This window comes from Hoplias malabaricus, chromosome 2 (genome assembly GCF_029633855.1).
Source record: "Hoplias malabaricus isolate fHopMal1 chromosome 2, fHopMal1.hap1, whole genome shotgun sequence".
In the NCBI taxonomy this organism is placed as follows: domain Eukaryota; kingdom Metazoa; phylum Chordata; class Actinopteri; order Characiformes; family Erythrinidae; genus Hoplias; species Hoplias malabaricus.
This window is the reverse complement of record NC_089801.1, coordinates 53,258,323-53,275,685: the sequence shown is the minus strand read 5'-3', so window position 1 is coordinate 53,275,685 and position 17,363 is coordinate 53,258,323. Positions and strand designations below refer to the sequence as shown.

General features: G+C 38.3%; 1 protein-coding gene across 1 annotated transcript in view; it reads left to right on the top strand.

Moving 5' to 3' along the window:
- Positions 1–17,307, top strand: part of tmco3 (transmembrane and coiled-coil domains 3) — a 25,626-nt gene extending 8,319 nt beyond the window's left edge. The window contains exons 3-13 of the mRNA XM_066660127.1: positions 470–649; positions 3,624–3,818; positions 5,573–5,701; positions 6,398–6,490; positions 7,697–7,883; positions 10,104–10,221; positions 10,343–10,538; positions 11,021–11,171; positions 12,389–12,468; positions 12,572–12,721; positions 16,407–17,307. Of these exons, the coding sequence (XP_066516224.1) occupies positions 470–649; positions 3,624–3,818; positions 5,573–5,701; positions 6,398–6,490; positions 7,697–7,883; positions 10,104–10,221; positions 10,343–10,538; positions 11,021–11,171; positions 12,389–12,468; positions 12,572–12,721; positions 16,407–16,520 (1,593 nt within the window). The 3' untranslated portion in view covers positions 16,521–17,307. The remainder of the gene's footprint in view (positions 1–469; positions 650–3,623; positions 3,819–5,572; positions 5,702–6,397; positions 6,491–7,696; positions 7,884–10,103; positions 10,222–10,342; positions 10,539–11,020; positions 11,172–12,388; positions 12,469–12,571; positions 12,722–16,406) is intronic.
- Positions 17,308–17,363: the final 56 nt, after the last annotated feature.

Here is a 17,363-nt window from a genome sequence, read left to right as displayed (position 1 = left end):
CCAACTCCTCACAGACAGTCACCCAGAGCAGGACTTGAACCCACAACTTCCAGGTCCCTGGGGCTGTTTGACTGCAACTCTACCTGCTTCGCCATTGTGCCGCCCACAAATCAAATTTATTTGTAAAATGCTTTTTAAATCTGACGCCCAAGTTATTAAGAACCTTAGGTGCCTTTTTGACTCAACGCTTTCTTTCGAGTCACACATTAAACTGGTCAGCAAAACTGTATTTTATCATCTGCATAATATTGTATGATTATGCTCTATGCTTAATGATAGTGATGCCAAAATGTTGATTAACACCTTCATCTTTTTCCATATCGACTACTGCAAATCATTTTTTTTCATGGTCTACCGGTTAAACTGATCTGTCATTTCCAGTACATCCAGAATTCTCCTATTCTTCAGCAATTGCTATTCAGGACTACCTAAAATTATTTTGATATGAAGGCAATGTCTCCACTGACAGGAGGAGGAGGAGTATATGGAGCTGGTTGCAGCTGAGAAGCACCAGCAGGAGGCTCTGAAGGTGGCGCAGGACCGCAATAAGACCCTCTCAATGCTGGATGAGATTCTGGAGGATGTCAGGAAAGCCGCTGACCGCCTGGAGGAGGAGATTGAGGACCACGTCTTTGACAACAATAAACAGGTCAGATGTTAGAATGTGTTTGCAGGGGTTGCTTCAATGTCACCTTTACACAGGGATATTTTTTTAGAAGCAGGATATCTACGATATCTGTTCACTTTGCTCTTGTCATATCACTGGCATCAATCAGCGTTTATGTGTTTATAATTTTTTTTCTTCATTTATGATTTTCCATGCTTCCTGATGTATCTCTTGGTATAACAGCCTGTCATGTCAACATTAACATGCATTATAATATACTGTTGTTTTCTAAATTTAAGGAATTATATATTTTTCAGCAGTCACTATCTATGACAAAGCAGCTCTAATGACTAACACTGCAGCTGAACTCTGCCTGCTGTCTGACTAAGGAAAGATACAGTTCATTAAATTTTGTAACCACTTGCTAATGCAATAAAGCTTTAATATTTTTTGTCAATAATGTCCTATGTGGAGGTGCACCTTTCTTCAGTTCATACTGCAGTTCAATAGTGCAGCCAGGATTAAAAGTGCATGACAATATCACACTTGACCTAAAAAAAAAAAAAAAAAAAAAAGGAATACTCTGTTCAGGTAAAATGAGTTTTCAGTGGTTGCCCAGGGAAAGATGGATTCTTTAAGGCTATTGTTTCATGGCCTAAATCCAATATTTTCCTTCTCATGTGACAAAAAAATGCACGGAATCTGACTTTTTCACTCTTGGGCCACTTTCATATGTAGCACTGAAATGTAATCCATTTCGGTCTCACTGCATTGTGACACTGTCTGAACAGCACAATCTGATTGCATCTTATCTGCTTATGTCAATCAGACTGGACATTCCTTATCATTTTCTACAGCCAGAAGAAAAAGATGATGCCCATGTGACAGTGACTGTACGCTAGTCCAAAACATTTTTATTCAAAATTGAGGTATTTAGGGAATGGAAACAGACTGGTCAAAGCATTTTCCCATATATGGTAAATGGAAAATGTATGGAATCTATTAATGCAGGTTCCTGTCTCTCATTTATGAGAAAGCAAAACTCATGGAAATTTGAATGAAGCATTTTGAAAAAAAAATGTAGAACTAATTTTTCAGTATTTATTCATCAGTTTTATTTTCTTCTTGAATGTGTAAAAAAAAAAAAAAAAAATATATATATATATATATATATATATATATAATTTTTTTTTTTTTTTTGGCTTTCGTGTCCTCGTTTGTAGAGACTCTGTTTGCGAATGTTCCTACTTGGTGTGAGAGGAACATTTATAAACCTGGCCAATGGATAATCACTGACTTTTGGAATTAGTTCATGTTTTATTGTTCTGATTAAATCTATATTTTGTACTCTGTTTTCATATAGAATATTATTGTGGAATAAAAAGTGGCAGTAGTGTGATACAGTGCTGCACGGTGAAACACTAGCCCTGTGTTTCATGACGAAATTAAGCCCTGAATGTACCTTTTCGTATTCAGGTCAGTTTAGGAGCGTGATCTCCTTAGGATGATGTCGGATATAGGTCACATTAAAAAGACAGTGTGAAAAGATGATCACAAAATTGATTTTTCTGTTTCTCAGAATACTTTCTCCATTTCACCTTGCTCTTCAATGGTCAGGACCACCACAGAGCAGGTGTTATTTGGGTGGTAGATCATTCTCAGCACTGCAGTGAGAGTGACATGGTGGTGATGTGTTAGTGTGTGTTGTGTTGGTACGAGTGGATCAGACACAACAGTGCTCCTCGAGTTTTTAAACACTGTGTCCACCCTGTTAAACACACCTACCTCAATGGTCCACCTTGTAGATGTAAAGTCAGACACAGTAGCTCATCTGTTGTGCACAGTTTGTGCTGGTCGTCCTCTCTCTTTTTTTTAATTTTAATTAGCAAGGCTAATGTTAAGACACACATTTCCCCAAATGCTTGTTTAACTACAAAAACTTGTTTTTCTACCCAGTAACAGAATATGTCTTTACAACTAGACTGAGTTAAGTACAGCCAACTATATTAAACTATTCATTCATTCATTATCTGTAAGCGCTTATCCAGTTCAGGGTCGTGGTGGGTCCAGAGTTTACCTGGAATCATTGGGCGCAAGGTGGGAATACACCCTGGAGGGGGCGCCAGTCCTTCACAGGGCAACACACACACATTCACTCACACACCTACGGACACTTGTGAGTCGCCAATCCACCTACCAACGTGTGTTTTTGGACTGTGGGAGGAAACCAGAGCACCCGGAGGAAACACATGCGGACAAAGGGAGAATACACCAACTCCTCACAGACAGTCACCTGGAGCAGGAATCGAACCCACAACCTCCAGGTCCCTGGAGCTGTTTGACTGCGACACTACCTGCTATGCCGTTTGCAAAAATGAGGAGAAAAAGCTGTGTCCGGTTCTCTGTTTATCAAAAATGGAGTGGGGAGTGGGTTGGGGGGGGTTTGTCATGTAATAGGTATTTTAGATTTGTATTGACTTATTTATTTAATTTAAAAAAACATGCATCCAAAAGCATTTTCCTGAAATTTCTCCCTAGTTTCACCTGTCAATGAGTCTTCACTGAGTACATACAGTGACAAGCCTTGGGAGGGAGGGAGTGAGCATGTGCTCCCTGTGAGACACGAGGCCAGCTCCCCACTGCTGCTAACCCAATGCCACTGAACAGGAGAATGCAAATTGCATCATTAAGAGAGAGGAGGGAGAGCAGGGGCTGTCCTAGCCACAGAGGCCAATCTTCCTCTCTAGGATTCCCCACCTCATCTGGCTGTGTGGATCAATCAAGCGATCTCCTGACATTTTAGCTTTAAACAGAAGACAACCAGATGTCCAGGCCAAGTTCTCCCCCTCTTTACAGTCTCCCCTATAGACTGAGCTCACAAAAGACCTGATTAAATCAGTTTAAACCAAATTTTTGTTTTTCTATTTTAACCAGCAGCATCATTGGTTCTTTTGGTCACTTTCTCTAAAGTCCACTTAATTATATTTTGTCTCCTGTCTTATCACCTCTGTTTCAGATGAAAGGAGTAAATGTAGAGGCAGTCCTGAGGGTGGAAGAAGATGAGGAGGACAATAAAAGGAAAAACATGTCACGACAAGCGGCAGAGGGTGATTTGGGACTGAGCATGCTCATTGACTCTCAGAACAACCAGTATGTGTTGACCAAACCCAGAGACTCTACCATTCCTCGCGCTGACCATCACTTCATCAAAGTCAGTAAACATGCTAAATCTATGCTCTGACCTTTTCTCATGTGGAACAGAAACTCTAATCACTTATTATTAGAAATATTTTGGCAAGCCTTCCTTCTATTGCGTCTATTAAAGCAAAAAAGTATAACAGACTTCTCTGTTTTTGGGACCTCAGTCACATCCTTCAACCAGTAATCACCCTATAATAAGGACAACAGAGCCTCTTTTGCTTCTACTCTTTGCTCAACACTGCAGAAACTGCACTATGTAACTTCTGGAGGAAGGTAGGAAACCCCACCCCATCCCCTCCCCTGTAAAACTGAATTAAATTCTGCAACTATATGTAGAGACAAGGAGCAAAAATACAAAATCCTTACCTAGTGTTTGTTTAACATTGTTAAACCTTGTTTCAATTCCTTGAAAAGAAGGAGTGATGTTTTACTTGTATAAGAGGAAGTACGTACTAGCCATCACCCTACATGCTAGATAGCACTGTGTGATGGGGGACAGCTAGTAAGTGGGATGTGGAATAAAATTGGGAAGAAAAACAAATAAATGTGGTCACTTAGCCAGACTTTTTATCAAATTTGCTTTTTCTTTCTGCAAAAAGAGCTAAACATAAAAAGCTAGTATAGCTAGTAAAAAGTGCATCAATTGTTTTCATGTAACTAAAACTAAACTAAAATAAGGGATTGGCGGTATCCATATTTTTCATACCGTCTCAAAATATTAACATGGTATACGGTATTACTGTGGAGTGGGGGTGGGCGTTGCACTGTTGGGCTGCGTGAGCCTCATGTATGTAGGGTTTTTGATGCTGTGCAGTTCAGCTTAGCACAGCCTGACAGTGCACATCGACACACGTACCGACGATTAAAAAAAACTGTTTATAAGAGAGCAAAGTTCAACTACTGGAGCTGAAGGAACAGTATAGTTTGAAAAAAAAAGTTAAATAAGACTGTTCTTAACTGTTTAGAAGCATAGGGACTCATTGTTTAGCACACCACAGTAGATGATTTTTTCCAGTGAGCTCAAAACACATATTTTGAGGATAAAGCCTTTTGAGGATAAAGTGAGCACAGGTCGAGTGAAGGGATTTTAAGTATTTTGTCTGTTCTCAGCTTCTTTTAACCCATACCCAGTGCTAAAAAGAAACACTAGGTACAATTTTATATGGGCTCCCCTTACAGTTGCAGAGTTTAAGTCACTTTTATAGCACTGTCCTGAAAGAGAGAGGGCCGATTAGTTTCCTACCCTACTCCAAAAGTTACATAGTGCAGTTTCTGCAGTGCTGAGCTCAGAGTAGCAACAACGGAGGCTCTATTCTCCCTGTTACAGGTCTGTGAAACATCACAATGATTTTGAAGCTGTAATTCTAAGCTAAATATACTACCTACTATTGCTTTAAGTGAGTTATTGTACTGAAAGTGAAAGTAAAGGTTTTTCTGGTGCAGTACATCAGTTTAGCTGCTACACAAACATGAAGATGGATGTAACCAAGCATATGAAGCTTAAAGGTAAAGCACATAAAAATAACCCTGATTTCAGAAAACATGATGGATGAGCAGGGTCCACAAACCTTTGGCCAAAGTGGATCTTGTGGGAATAGTGGATTCATGTAAAGAAAATTGTGTAACATGTATTTCATGGATATTCATTCAGATGAAAAAAATATGTTAATGCAGGTTTATATGTTTATTAATTTAATTCTTGTTTTGAAGTTTTATTTGTATGAAGTTTTTACACTGGAGTTTGACCTGTGTTCTTTCCTTCAGGACCTGGTGTCAGTGGTCATGCTCTCTCTGCCCTGTGGTTGGCTTTGCACCTTAATGGGCCTGCCCTCTATGTTTGGCTACATAGTCTGTGGGGTTCTACTAGGACCCTCGGGGCTAAATAGCATTAAGGTAACTTGAACAAACCTATACCGTATTGGCCTAATACAATATGCATATTAATAATATCATAATAAGAAGATGTTTAATTTATATAGGGCCATTCTCACACTCAAATATCACATATTATCTCACAAATTTGTTTAATGTCTGTTTCCATCCTCTTCATTACTGTGCCACAGTAGTAAATCTCAGTTTAAAACTTGGTCATTTCTATGATATGAGCCATATGAGATATAAACTGTTAAATGTGTTAATGGGATTTATTTTGGGACACTAACCACAAGGATAAAGCATCATGATTAATATAACACGGTGTCACATCTTTTATTTATCAAGATAGTTTCTCTTTAGTGTTTGTAAAAATATGATAAAATATTGTTAAAATTGGTCAAACTATACTTTTTTGACTGACAGAGTACTTTGTGAGGAATGCCTATTGCATATTTATTGCTGCTTCATTATAATATTATTAAATGCTATTTTTAACGTTAAAGATGGTTTTGTTCCTGTGTTCCATATTTTTTTTCTGTATTGCAGCCCCAATGAAACGAGTGTAATATTGCCAGTTTTTACCAGTGTACTGATTTATGTAGAAAAGTCATTGCTGCTGTCAACCTATAAAATAAGACAAGAAAAAGTTCAGTGTGTGCTCATGCATTTATGCTATAAAGTGCTGTAACCTCATTCTTCTTTCTCTCTCACTAGTCCATGGTACAAGTAGAGACATTGGGAGAGTTGGGTGTTTTCTTCACTCTTTTTGTGGTTGGCCTCGAGTTTTCTCCTGAGCGACTCCATAAGGTAAAGAAAAAAAAACACTTCCTCATGAAATTAAGAGATTTTTTGATACAAAAGCCTATTCTTATAATTCAGATTACTATGGATTATTATAGAGTACACTTTCAGGAAAAATGGTACAGTAGAGGTACATTATTGGCCAAGTCATGTACAAATCATGTAAGTATACCTTTAAAGGTACATCAGTGATTTAATGTCCAGTTGTGTTATCTGAAGGTACATTATGTGTTTCTCTAGAAGGAGAGGTAAACATTTGTAAGTTTTAATTATAGAATGGTGTCAAATTAAAAAAACATATTAAAACTCATGGAGATGAAATGGGTCTTATGAACTCAACACAATTTAAAAATCTTCAATTATAATAAGGTACAATTATGTTCCCTAATTAAAGGTACAAATATGTATCATTAAGTGTACTACCACAGAGACAGCAAAAGGTACCACCACGGTGACAAATTTTCTGACAGTGTATTTAGCTTTCTGCATTTCTCTCTTCAGAAATTTCCTCCTGAGTTTTGCCTTACTTGTTGCTTATGTTCATGAAATTGTGTGTTTACTGTTTTCGGGACTGTAATACGATTAATTTTATGCTCTCTTCCGTCTCTCACACACATTTCCAAAAGCTCTGAGGTATTTGTTTAAATGTCAGAGTGGGTGTTGGTTTTCACCAAACTGCTGGTTTAAAGAAATGCATTTATGCACTACATAATTATGTTGTTGGGTGTGTGAGAGATCATTTAGATTAGTCAAATGGGGGCTGCCTAATATGAAAGCCATGTCTAAACTACAGGATTTATTGCTCTTAGGCCAAACAAGTTTCCATTTTCTAAAGTGTTGTTATTATTAAAACATGTAGTACAAGCTGTGTAAATATTTGGTCACACAATTAAATTCAATAATGAATCTTGATTCTTGATGAAACATAATAAAGCATTATTATGTGCACAAATGGAGCGAATATGTACATAGAAAAAAAGGGTGCAAAAGTTCACCATTGGTTTATTATTGTTTGAAAGTTGGTCAGGTATAAAATAAGGATGTAAGATACAGAAAAACTCATAGTATTGTGATAATGCTAAATATGAAATTGGAACTGTGATTGTTCAAGATGTTCATGAGCAAAAGATAAGTTGTATATAATGTAGTGCAATTAAAAACTGATATCTATGAAAAGCTGAAGAATTTCTGTTATTTTCCCTTCTTCTGTAGGTATGGAAGATCTCTGTCCAAGGCTCCAGCTATCTTAGCCTCCTGATGGTGGGAGCAGGGCTTCTGTGGGGACAGATGTTTAGACTCCACCCAATTCAGATTGTCTTCATTTCCAGCTGCTTGTCACTGTCCAGTACCCCTCTCGTGTCACGATTCCTCTCGGTTGGAAACAGGGGGGACAAGGATGGTAAGTGTGTGTGTTTGTGTGTCTGGTTACCAGGTAACTAACATGTTTTGGGTACCAAACCCTCTCCAAACTGTGGAGACTTCTCTTCCTTAAAGGGGACCTCTACGATTGTGGGGAAATGTTGTTATCCCTGGTTCGTTTACGTTCAGAAGCTCTTTGACTTTTAATATGTAACAGTATGTTTAAGTACAAAATGACTGTTGTTTGTAAGTTTTTAATCACTGTTTGAATTACCACCGAAACACATTTGTAACTTTCAGTCTGTGGTTTCTTTCACCCAGATAGGTCTCTCCTGAATTTGGACACATTACAACCTAAGTGATCCGAAACAGCAAAAATAAGTCAATATTACCCACTTGTGAAGCAGGAATAGAGCAATATCCTCATCTCTGTTCATGCTTTTCGTTTGGAGTTCTCTCTGTTGTCTAAAAATACACTAGATGCCTTTTCTCTGCCATGAGCAGAGAGAGAGAGAAAGCATAGCATACTGGGCAGAGACGCTTTGTGTTTTTTTTTGTTTTTGTTTTTGTTTTTTTTATATCCATTTAGAGATACTGGGGCTTCGTTAGATCCATTTAGAACATGCAGACAGACCTGAGAGCTAGCAAATTATTAGGAATTCTCAGAATTTTATAAAAAGTATTTTTTTTTTTTATTAAAATTGTGGATGTCGCCATTAAGGGGGTCACAGTGTAATCACACTGTAAATAGTAGAATTTTAAGGTGAAGGGTTAATGTTAGTGAAGTTTAATGTGAAGTTTAAGGTGAGGTTTAATAAAATAAATGGAAGCCTATCTAAAGTTCTGACAATGCATGAGAGCTAAGATGAGAAGCAGGTTTTATGATGTACACAATAAGTACAAGGCTCTCACTTGACATTATCTTGAAATTGTGCATTATATAGGTTCAATTGGTGCCAATTGTTTTCTGCTTGAAAAGATGATATTGTGATTTCTATTTCATTAAATTAATTTTATACAAACACTGATTTTAAAGTGTTTTGATATTAGGGTAAGGGTTAGGCTGAGACTAAACCGATCCCATGTGAAGCAGTTCACGTGTCAAAATCTGGGATCTACTACACAACATGTGAACAGTCATTACATGTTGGATGTGGGAGAAATTGGCAAGCATGGACAGTTGAGTCATTTTGAAAGTTTTTGGGCATAATAATTTGGTCCTAAATGGTAAGGCTTGTAAGACTGGTCAGCAGTGACCAGTCAGAGTGAACTTGAGAGGTTTGGTGTGTACCTTATGTGCAAATAAAAAAAATGTCACTTGATCTGATGAGTTCTGTTTTCAGTCCTAGGCGGCTGGCTATGTTTGCGGTGTTTACCTAAATATTGAATGCACCGTGGGAAGACGACAAGCCTGTAGAGGGATTGTGATGCTCTGGTCTGGACAGTGTTCTGCTGTGAAGCCACCTTAGCAACATATACATATTATACATATTAATGTTTTGGTTCATTAGGGCATATTTTACAGAAGGAAAAATGTGTTGTCATTGAAACAGAAAAAAATGAGTGCATTTATATTGGATATACATAAAATTCAATATATAAATTATGATTGTAATAATAATTTTTAATAATGTTGATAAACACAAATCTACAAGACACAAGTAAATAAAAACAAACATATCAGGACAGTTAAAGTTAACATTTAAAAGAACAATGCTGCTATATTTTTTCATGCTGTGAATGTATTTTCTTAAGTTATTCTTTCAAAGTAAATTAAGTAAATAAAATAAGATGAAAAGAGAAAATTAAATACTGGAGTCTAGTCTCCAGAGTAATGCTCCAATATCTAGTGTCTTTCCAGAAGAGTTTTACTGCAGAAAAATGGGAGACAGACTCTTTATTGAAGTCAAATGTATCAACGGGAACATTGGGTTAGTAGGTGTCTACAAAGAGTAAAGTGTATGAACCACACATCATATGATGGATAGGAAAAATATAACTAATTATAAACTGATTCACTAAGCAGTCTAGCCTACCCAGAATCGCTGGACACACACACACCTATGGATGCTTTTGCATAGCTTATCAACCAATGTGTATATTTGAACTGTGGGAGGAAACCAATGTGGACACAGGGAAAACATGCCTGAGGCAGGGCTTGAACCCACAATCCCAGGACCTTGGAACTGTGTGACACTGATAATACTTGTTGCTGCCTACATTTAATTATTTAAGAAAATTTTGGTCTTTGTGTGTGTAGGTGAGCTGGACTACAGCAGTGTTCTGCTAGGAATGCTGGTAATGCAGGATGTTCAGCTGGGTCTGTTTATCGCCATCATGCCAACCCTTATTCAAGTAGGGAATGGAGATGTGGACAGGTGAATTAATACCCACACACGCTTACCAGCTTCATCTGTGCAAACATGCATATACAACTCAATAACAACCTGAATTAAACCCAACAAGTGCAAAATGACATGTTGCTCTGCTCTGTTGCAGTGCACTGATTGGAGGTTTGCGTGCTCTGGTGCTTCTAGCTCAGGTTTTGGTTTCCTTTGCCGTTGTGCTGCTTCTCTGCTGGCTCATAAGGTCTCACCTCATTGGTCCATTCTACAGAAAGCTACATGCAGAAAGTAAAGGGAACAAAGAGATACTTGTGCTGGGGACCACAGCATTTGTGTTCTTCATGCTATCAGTGAGTGTTTGTCAAGTTCTCACAATTTCTCACCAGGTCCTAGAAATGGCTGAGAGGACTGTTTTGTGTTTTTTGTTAATATTTAGTGTCAGTTACAGATGATCCGGCTAACTTAGCTAACAAATATTACACTCTCAAATGCCACAAAAAGACTGGGAATCGGGTTTGAAATTTGTGGAGATGTTGTGTAGTTTTCACACTGCTTAACATTCAGTTTGACTTTGCTACAAATACATTCAAAATGCAAATGCCTTTTTTCACTTTTGAGTTCACAGTTTTAAGCTCAGTGATGCCCCTGTAAGAAAAGTGTTCTAATTTTCATTTTTCTGTCTCTGTGTTGTACAGAATCCTTTTATATATATATTTTTTATTTATTATTTTTTTTGGCCTATACAATTTGTTACTATATGATTATTTCACCTTCTTTGTTGTTTCCTTGTGAAGGCTAATCAATATTCACATGACATTCCCAAACTGTGCAGGTAACAGAATTCCTGCATGTTTCCATGGAGCTTGGTTGTTTCCTAGCTGGAGCCCTCCTCTCCTCACAGGGTCACATGGTCACCAGTGAGGTCATGACCTGTGTCGAGCCAATCAGAGACTTCTTGGCTATTATCTTCTTTGCCTCTATTGGTGAGTAGATTGAGGACAAAGAGAGTTACGGATTAATTACAATATAGACCTATGCACATGGTGTTTCCATGTTTATTTTTATTTTATATTGATATATATTTATTTATTTCTATTATTTTTTTATTATTGGCTTGGTGTTGTGTGAGGGAATGTGTGTGTGTGTGTGTTGCCCTGTGAAGGACTGGCGCCCCCTCCAGGGTGTATTCCCGTCTTGCGCCCAATGATTCCATTCAGGCTCTGGACCCACCGCGAGCCTGAACTGGATAAGTGGTTACAGATAATGAATGAATGAATAAATTAATATTTTGGTGTTGTTTATTTTGTTCATTTGTTTGTTTTGTCTTGAGTCTGTGAATTGTGCTTTTCTCTGTGCATGTTTTCCATACCGTACAAACCTTAATAAAAAGTTAAAACCAAAAAAATATTAATTAAAAAAAAAACAAATAAAAAATTTGGATAGATTGATCCTTGTTAATGGAGTTTTCCAGGTTTAGAACACCTGGATTGGTCCATACAAGATGAAGCTGATCTTTGTGCATTACCTGAAATCCAGCTCAGTGCCATGAATTGCATATTGGTTAATAAATCACAAAACCAGGCAGGCACAACATGGTTTACCAATAAGGCACGTTGAGCAAGACACATTATGCTACACTCACCTACCTCTGGAATATGAATATATTTCAATTTAGCTTTGGAGAAGAGCATCTGCCAAATGGGGATAAAGTAAATGCTGAATCAGTCTGGAAAACAATGAAAAGAGGAAAACTTTTTAAATCAAGAGGAATTGGAAAACCTAAAATATTTTCCCACAGCACAGTGTAACACTATAAGGGAGGTGCACTGAAATAGCTGAGAATTGCTGTTATAGGTGAGGGTGGTGGGAGGGGGATATGTTTTTTTTTTTTTTTTGCGCGTTCTTTACATTTTATTGGAAGATAGTGGGCCAAAAAAAGGTTTTAAATTATATGATATTAAACATTCTACATACTATGAAGATAGTTGTGGACCATTAAAATCTTAGGTTGACTTTAGTAACCATATTGTTAAGCATTTTCTTACTTCTTCAGAATTAAATAATCTCATATTAACAGATTTGCTGATAAATTTGCTGCTAAGTTGTTGTCATCGGCGGACGTGAGCTGGGCAGACACTGATCACGTGCTAAATTATCTCAGCATATATAAAGTAAAAACCTTCTGTATACTTTGTTACAGGCCTCCATGTGTTCCCTACTTTTGTCCTGTATGAGTTGACCATTCTTCTGGTTCTAACCTTGTCACTGGTTATCATGAAGGTAATCGCTTGCAGGTTGCTGTCTTTTAATATGTTTAAGGCTCAGTCATGTTTTATTCTACATCTACATTCAAGTGTGTGTTTCTTCTCACTCTGCTTCTCAGTTCGTAATGGCAGTGCTGGTGCTGTCAGCTATCCTTCCACTCGGTTCTAGACACATCCGCTGGCTGGTATCGGCCGGACTGGCACAAGTCAGCGAGTTCTCCTTTGTCCTGGGTAGCCGTGCCCGTCGAGCTGGTATCATCTCCAGAGAGGTGAGACCTATGAGCTGAAATGTATAGAACTTCACCCCCCACCCCCCACCCCCCATTTACCACTAGTACTTTTACTGATATAAACTGACATGCCACAAGATGTGCATTAGCTCTAAAATAAAGAAGCATATTTGGACTCCAAACATGTCTTAGTTTATTGAAGTGGAAACTCATGTAAATTTAATTTTCCAAAAAATATTTAAGGAATAGTAAATAATACTAAACACTGCCACTTACCTAAAATGTAAATTTCGGTACATTTGGTGTCTAAATAAGTCACATCAGTTTACATCAGTTTATACTCTTCTATGGAAATAAGAAAATTAATAAAGAAAGTAGGCTTCTTTAAGCAGTACAAAGTGCAGCTGCTTTACACCCGTAAGCACTGAATACTTGGTACAAGGGTGATGAGAGAGAGAAATGAGTCACTTAACTTCGCAAATGTCTGTCCATGCCACAGAACTGTTTTCTCTGAGCAAAAAGAAAAAGTGAAGCAGCAGCTGAGACAGGCTTTTAGTTGAGCAAGAATGAATCCAGTGAAGCAATTTACAAAGGGATGGTCCCTCAAAAATCGCAAGATTCAGATTATTCATATCCTGTGGCCAGTGAAGGCAACTTTATTCATTCTGACCCCATCAATGGCTGAGCAATATGGAGGACAAACTAAGACATAATGCTAAATAAATAGATTTTTACTCTCTGTAATACAGCCACCGCTCTTGCACATCTCTAGTGAGGTCCCCTTGTTGGCAGTAATAGAGACTGGACACAAGACACACTGAGCTCTGGTTTGCCAAAGCTGACCAATCCTGCTTTAGGGTGAGGGTAGATACACACACAATACACATACTAATACAGAAATGCTGAAATAAATAAGTGTAAAAATGTGCAATTATATAAATCAATGCATGTGGAAAAAAATAAATACAGAAAATGAATTACACACACACACACACACACACACAAGCAGTGATTAACAGGTTTGATTTGGAAAATGCTCCAGTAAAATGAAGCCTTTAAAAATGCTGACCAAAAATTAGAAGGGCACAAGGGATGTCAGAGTCTGGAGAACTAGGTCTGGACATTTTCCCAGAGTTGGCCTTTCACACATGTAGCGTACACCTGGAGATTTTCACGTCAGACACATTCTCACAGCTGGAAATGTTCCATGTGCTTTAGGCATGGGGCGGAGCTTGTGTAGCAGCGCCTGTGAAGAACGGGTGTCTTTAAATGAGGGTCGCGACCCCTCGGTGGGTTGCCAAGGAATGGGAGAGGTCAAGAGATCATTTTCTGTATGAATCTAATCTGAATAAGCTTTTTAAATTTTTATTTTATTTTTAAAATGTAAAGCTATTGCTTTTTAAAAAAGTTAGCAGTCTGTAGAAGCACAATCAAGTGTTTCTAGTTCCTGCAATGAAAAGAAAAACACTGGATGTTCTCTCTACACAAACTCAGATCTTTCCCGCTTTATTAGCTGAATGGTCGTGTTCGTGAGAAGATAGAACTTTGGCTCCAGAAAAAAAAAACAGTAAAAAGTACAGAGGAGCCATCTATAAGTGAGTCTGTTTCTACACAAGGGTCTTCAGGTGGCCATGCATAGAACTGATGAGAATGGAAAAGACGCTTCCAAGCTTCGGCACTATCAGAAAACATATATAAAATATAGCTTAGTTAGAAATGACCACCCACAGTGTGTGCTTTGCTGTAATTTTCTAGCAAATAGGAGTTTAAAACCAGTCAAAATGAAGAGGCAACTTGAAATAAGATGTCACGGTCATATGTGTAACCCTTAAAGATCTGAATGACTGACACATAAACTGAATGGGTTCCACCCTGTGAAGGACTGGTGCCCCCTCCAGGGTGTGATTCTGGGTAGGCTCCGGACGTACCGTGACCCTGAACTAGGTAAAGGGTTACAGACAATGAATGAATGAATGAATCATATGTAGAATTCTATAATAATTCTATGTTTTAAAATTGTGTTGATTTTATACACCCCATTTAATCTCTAAGACTTGTATAATGTTCTTTCATTTTAAAAAGGTCTATCATGAAAGATTACAAATATTCACCTCTCCTTCTGGAGAAGAGAATGTAATGAACCTTTAGGGAACACCACTGTACTTTAACAGCACTGATGTGCATTTAAATGGTTTCTACCTTATATACTGACAATAATGTACCTGTACCTCCATACAGTCTACACAGGCTGCTTATATTTTTACTTTTAAAATCTTATTGGCTTGCAGGACTTTACCACTTTTTTTTCCAAGACAAAAAGAGTCTCACTAATGTCCTGTAGAAATGTTTCAGATATTTGTGTTTACACATACAAGCCCTCAGCAAAAAGTCTGGATAAACCTTTTATAGATACACAATAGACTTAATAGACTTAATCCCATTCTTCCAAGAGCTGTCCACGCCCAGCAGTTCTCCACTATGAGCTTAAACGGTAACATATTATAATCCTCACAGTTAACACATTTCCCCCAGGTCTTAATTAAACATCAAGGGCATGCTTTGGTAACAATAAGACAAGGATCAAACAACAATGCACTTACGTTTCCCTGTCTAAACAGCCCTGTTCAGAATGACCGGTTTCAGCTCCTGTTGAGAACAAGTCTCAGTGTAAACAAAACGTGAGAGAGTAGGCGAGGGACATAAATACAGGTTTTAGTCACTTTCACTTTTCTCAGTTCTCATTTTTTCCATGTATAAACAGTACAGCCCACTCGGTGTGCTTGTTGCATCTGTTTTACTTGGATTAAACCTCATGTTTGTGCTCTCACATAAGCATGGGTCCAGCACTGTGATTGGGGAGAGTCAGAAGAGAAGGCGGGACAACTCTGAAGTGCCGCCTATCTTCTTAAGATGCAACCCAATATCATAATGACTTGTTTTATCCCATGTCCTCATTTGTGGCTTGAGCTCCAGATCCCCAATGCAATGTGCTAATGGATTCAAAATGTCAACTTTATTAAATGGGCGGCACGGTGGTGCTGCAGGTAGTGTCGCAGTCACACAGCTCCAGGGACCTGGAGGTTGTGGGTTCGATTCCCGCTCCAGGTGACTGTCTGTGAGGAGTTGGTGTGTTCTCCCCCTGTCTGTGTGGGTTTCCTCCAGGTGCTCCGGTTTCCTCCCACAGTCCAAAAACACACAATGCAGGGGGATTGGCGACTCAAATGTGTCCGTAGGTGTGTGTGTGTGTGTGTGTGTGTGTGTCTTTGAAGGACTGGCGCCCCCTCCAGGGTGTATTCCTGCCTTGCGCCCAATGATTCCAGGTAGGCTCTGGACCCACCGCGACCCTGAACTGGATAAGCGGTTACAGATAATGAATGAATGAATGAATGAATGAAATTTATTAAATCAAACTCAGATCCGGAATGATAGATGCCCATCTCCAGACACCTTTAAAGCAATTGAGGTTCAGGGGCACAGCCAGGTTTCCGGTAGCAAGCACTGAACAAACCAATAAATATTTAAATTACTGTTGTGCTACAGTTAACATATCGTGTTGGAATTCACGTATTCCCATTGCAAACTCTAATCGGATGTAGTGTTTTGGTGTCAGGTTCTGCTGGATTTGACCGCCGTGCACCTTCTCCCAGAGGAATGTGCTAAAATATCTGACGTTAAGGGTTTAATTAATTGAATCATTTAAATGTTTCCCTCCTTTCCTCTTCAGGTTTATCTGTTGGTTCTCAGTGTCACAACGTTAAGTCTTCTGCTAGCCCCAGTGCTGTGGAGAGCTGCTACTCTCAGATATGTTCCTCGAGTTGAGAGAAAAACATCCACTTGATCCACGCAGGACGTGTCTGCCTTTTCTTTCGGTGGAACACCATTGTAAAAGAAGTGCTGACAGCAAGGAGTCCTTCTCGTGTTTACGCACAGAAATGGTATCAAAGTAAATGGACATAAAAGTGGTTCTGGTCCTCCGTGATGAAGCAGCTTTGTCTTGTAACATTAATTTTGGGACCACAGAGGGTCAAACAAATGGATGCAAAGGGATGCAGCTACATTATGAATATCTAATACTGTACAGATATCTGTATTTATTCCTGTAGATTTGTAAGCTGTTCTGTTCATATGACAAAAAACCTAAATGTGCCTTGAAATCAGCTGATGTCAACAGATTTACCAAATAGCCTGGTGGAAATCCTAAGCTTGTTGTAATAGCCTAATCTTGTACATAAACATCATTGATGGATCACATACCTGTTATTCCAGTTTCTCCAGCCTTTGAAGAATTTTTTGCATGGGTACCTTTGCATATTCCTGAAGACTGTTATAAAGGTTAGCTTTGTAACTAGGAAGAAGTTGTGTGCTTCCCCCAATGCTGATTGTAAGAATGTGGCCACTTTTAGGTGTGGCAGTATTTATTTTTATCAAATAAATTATTTTTGAAATACTGTAGTTGTTGTAGGTATTTAATGTATGTGGATGGCAAGCTTGTTCTTTCCGTTAAAAGGAACTCCTGTTGATGTCCACTATGTTGTGTTGTCTTCAATTTAGAGACCAAATGGGTGAAGCAGAGAAATCAATGTTGGGGATAATATAAGAAGTCATATTGAATATGACATATGATAACCGATTAAATAAAATTAATTTAAAAATGGTGTGTTGTGATTTTTGTGCTCAATTA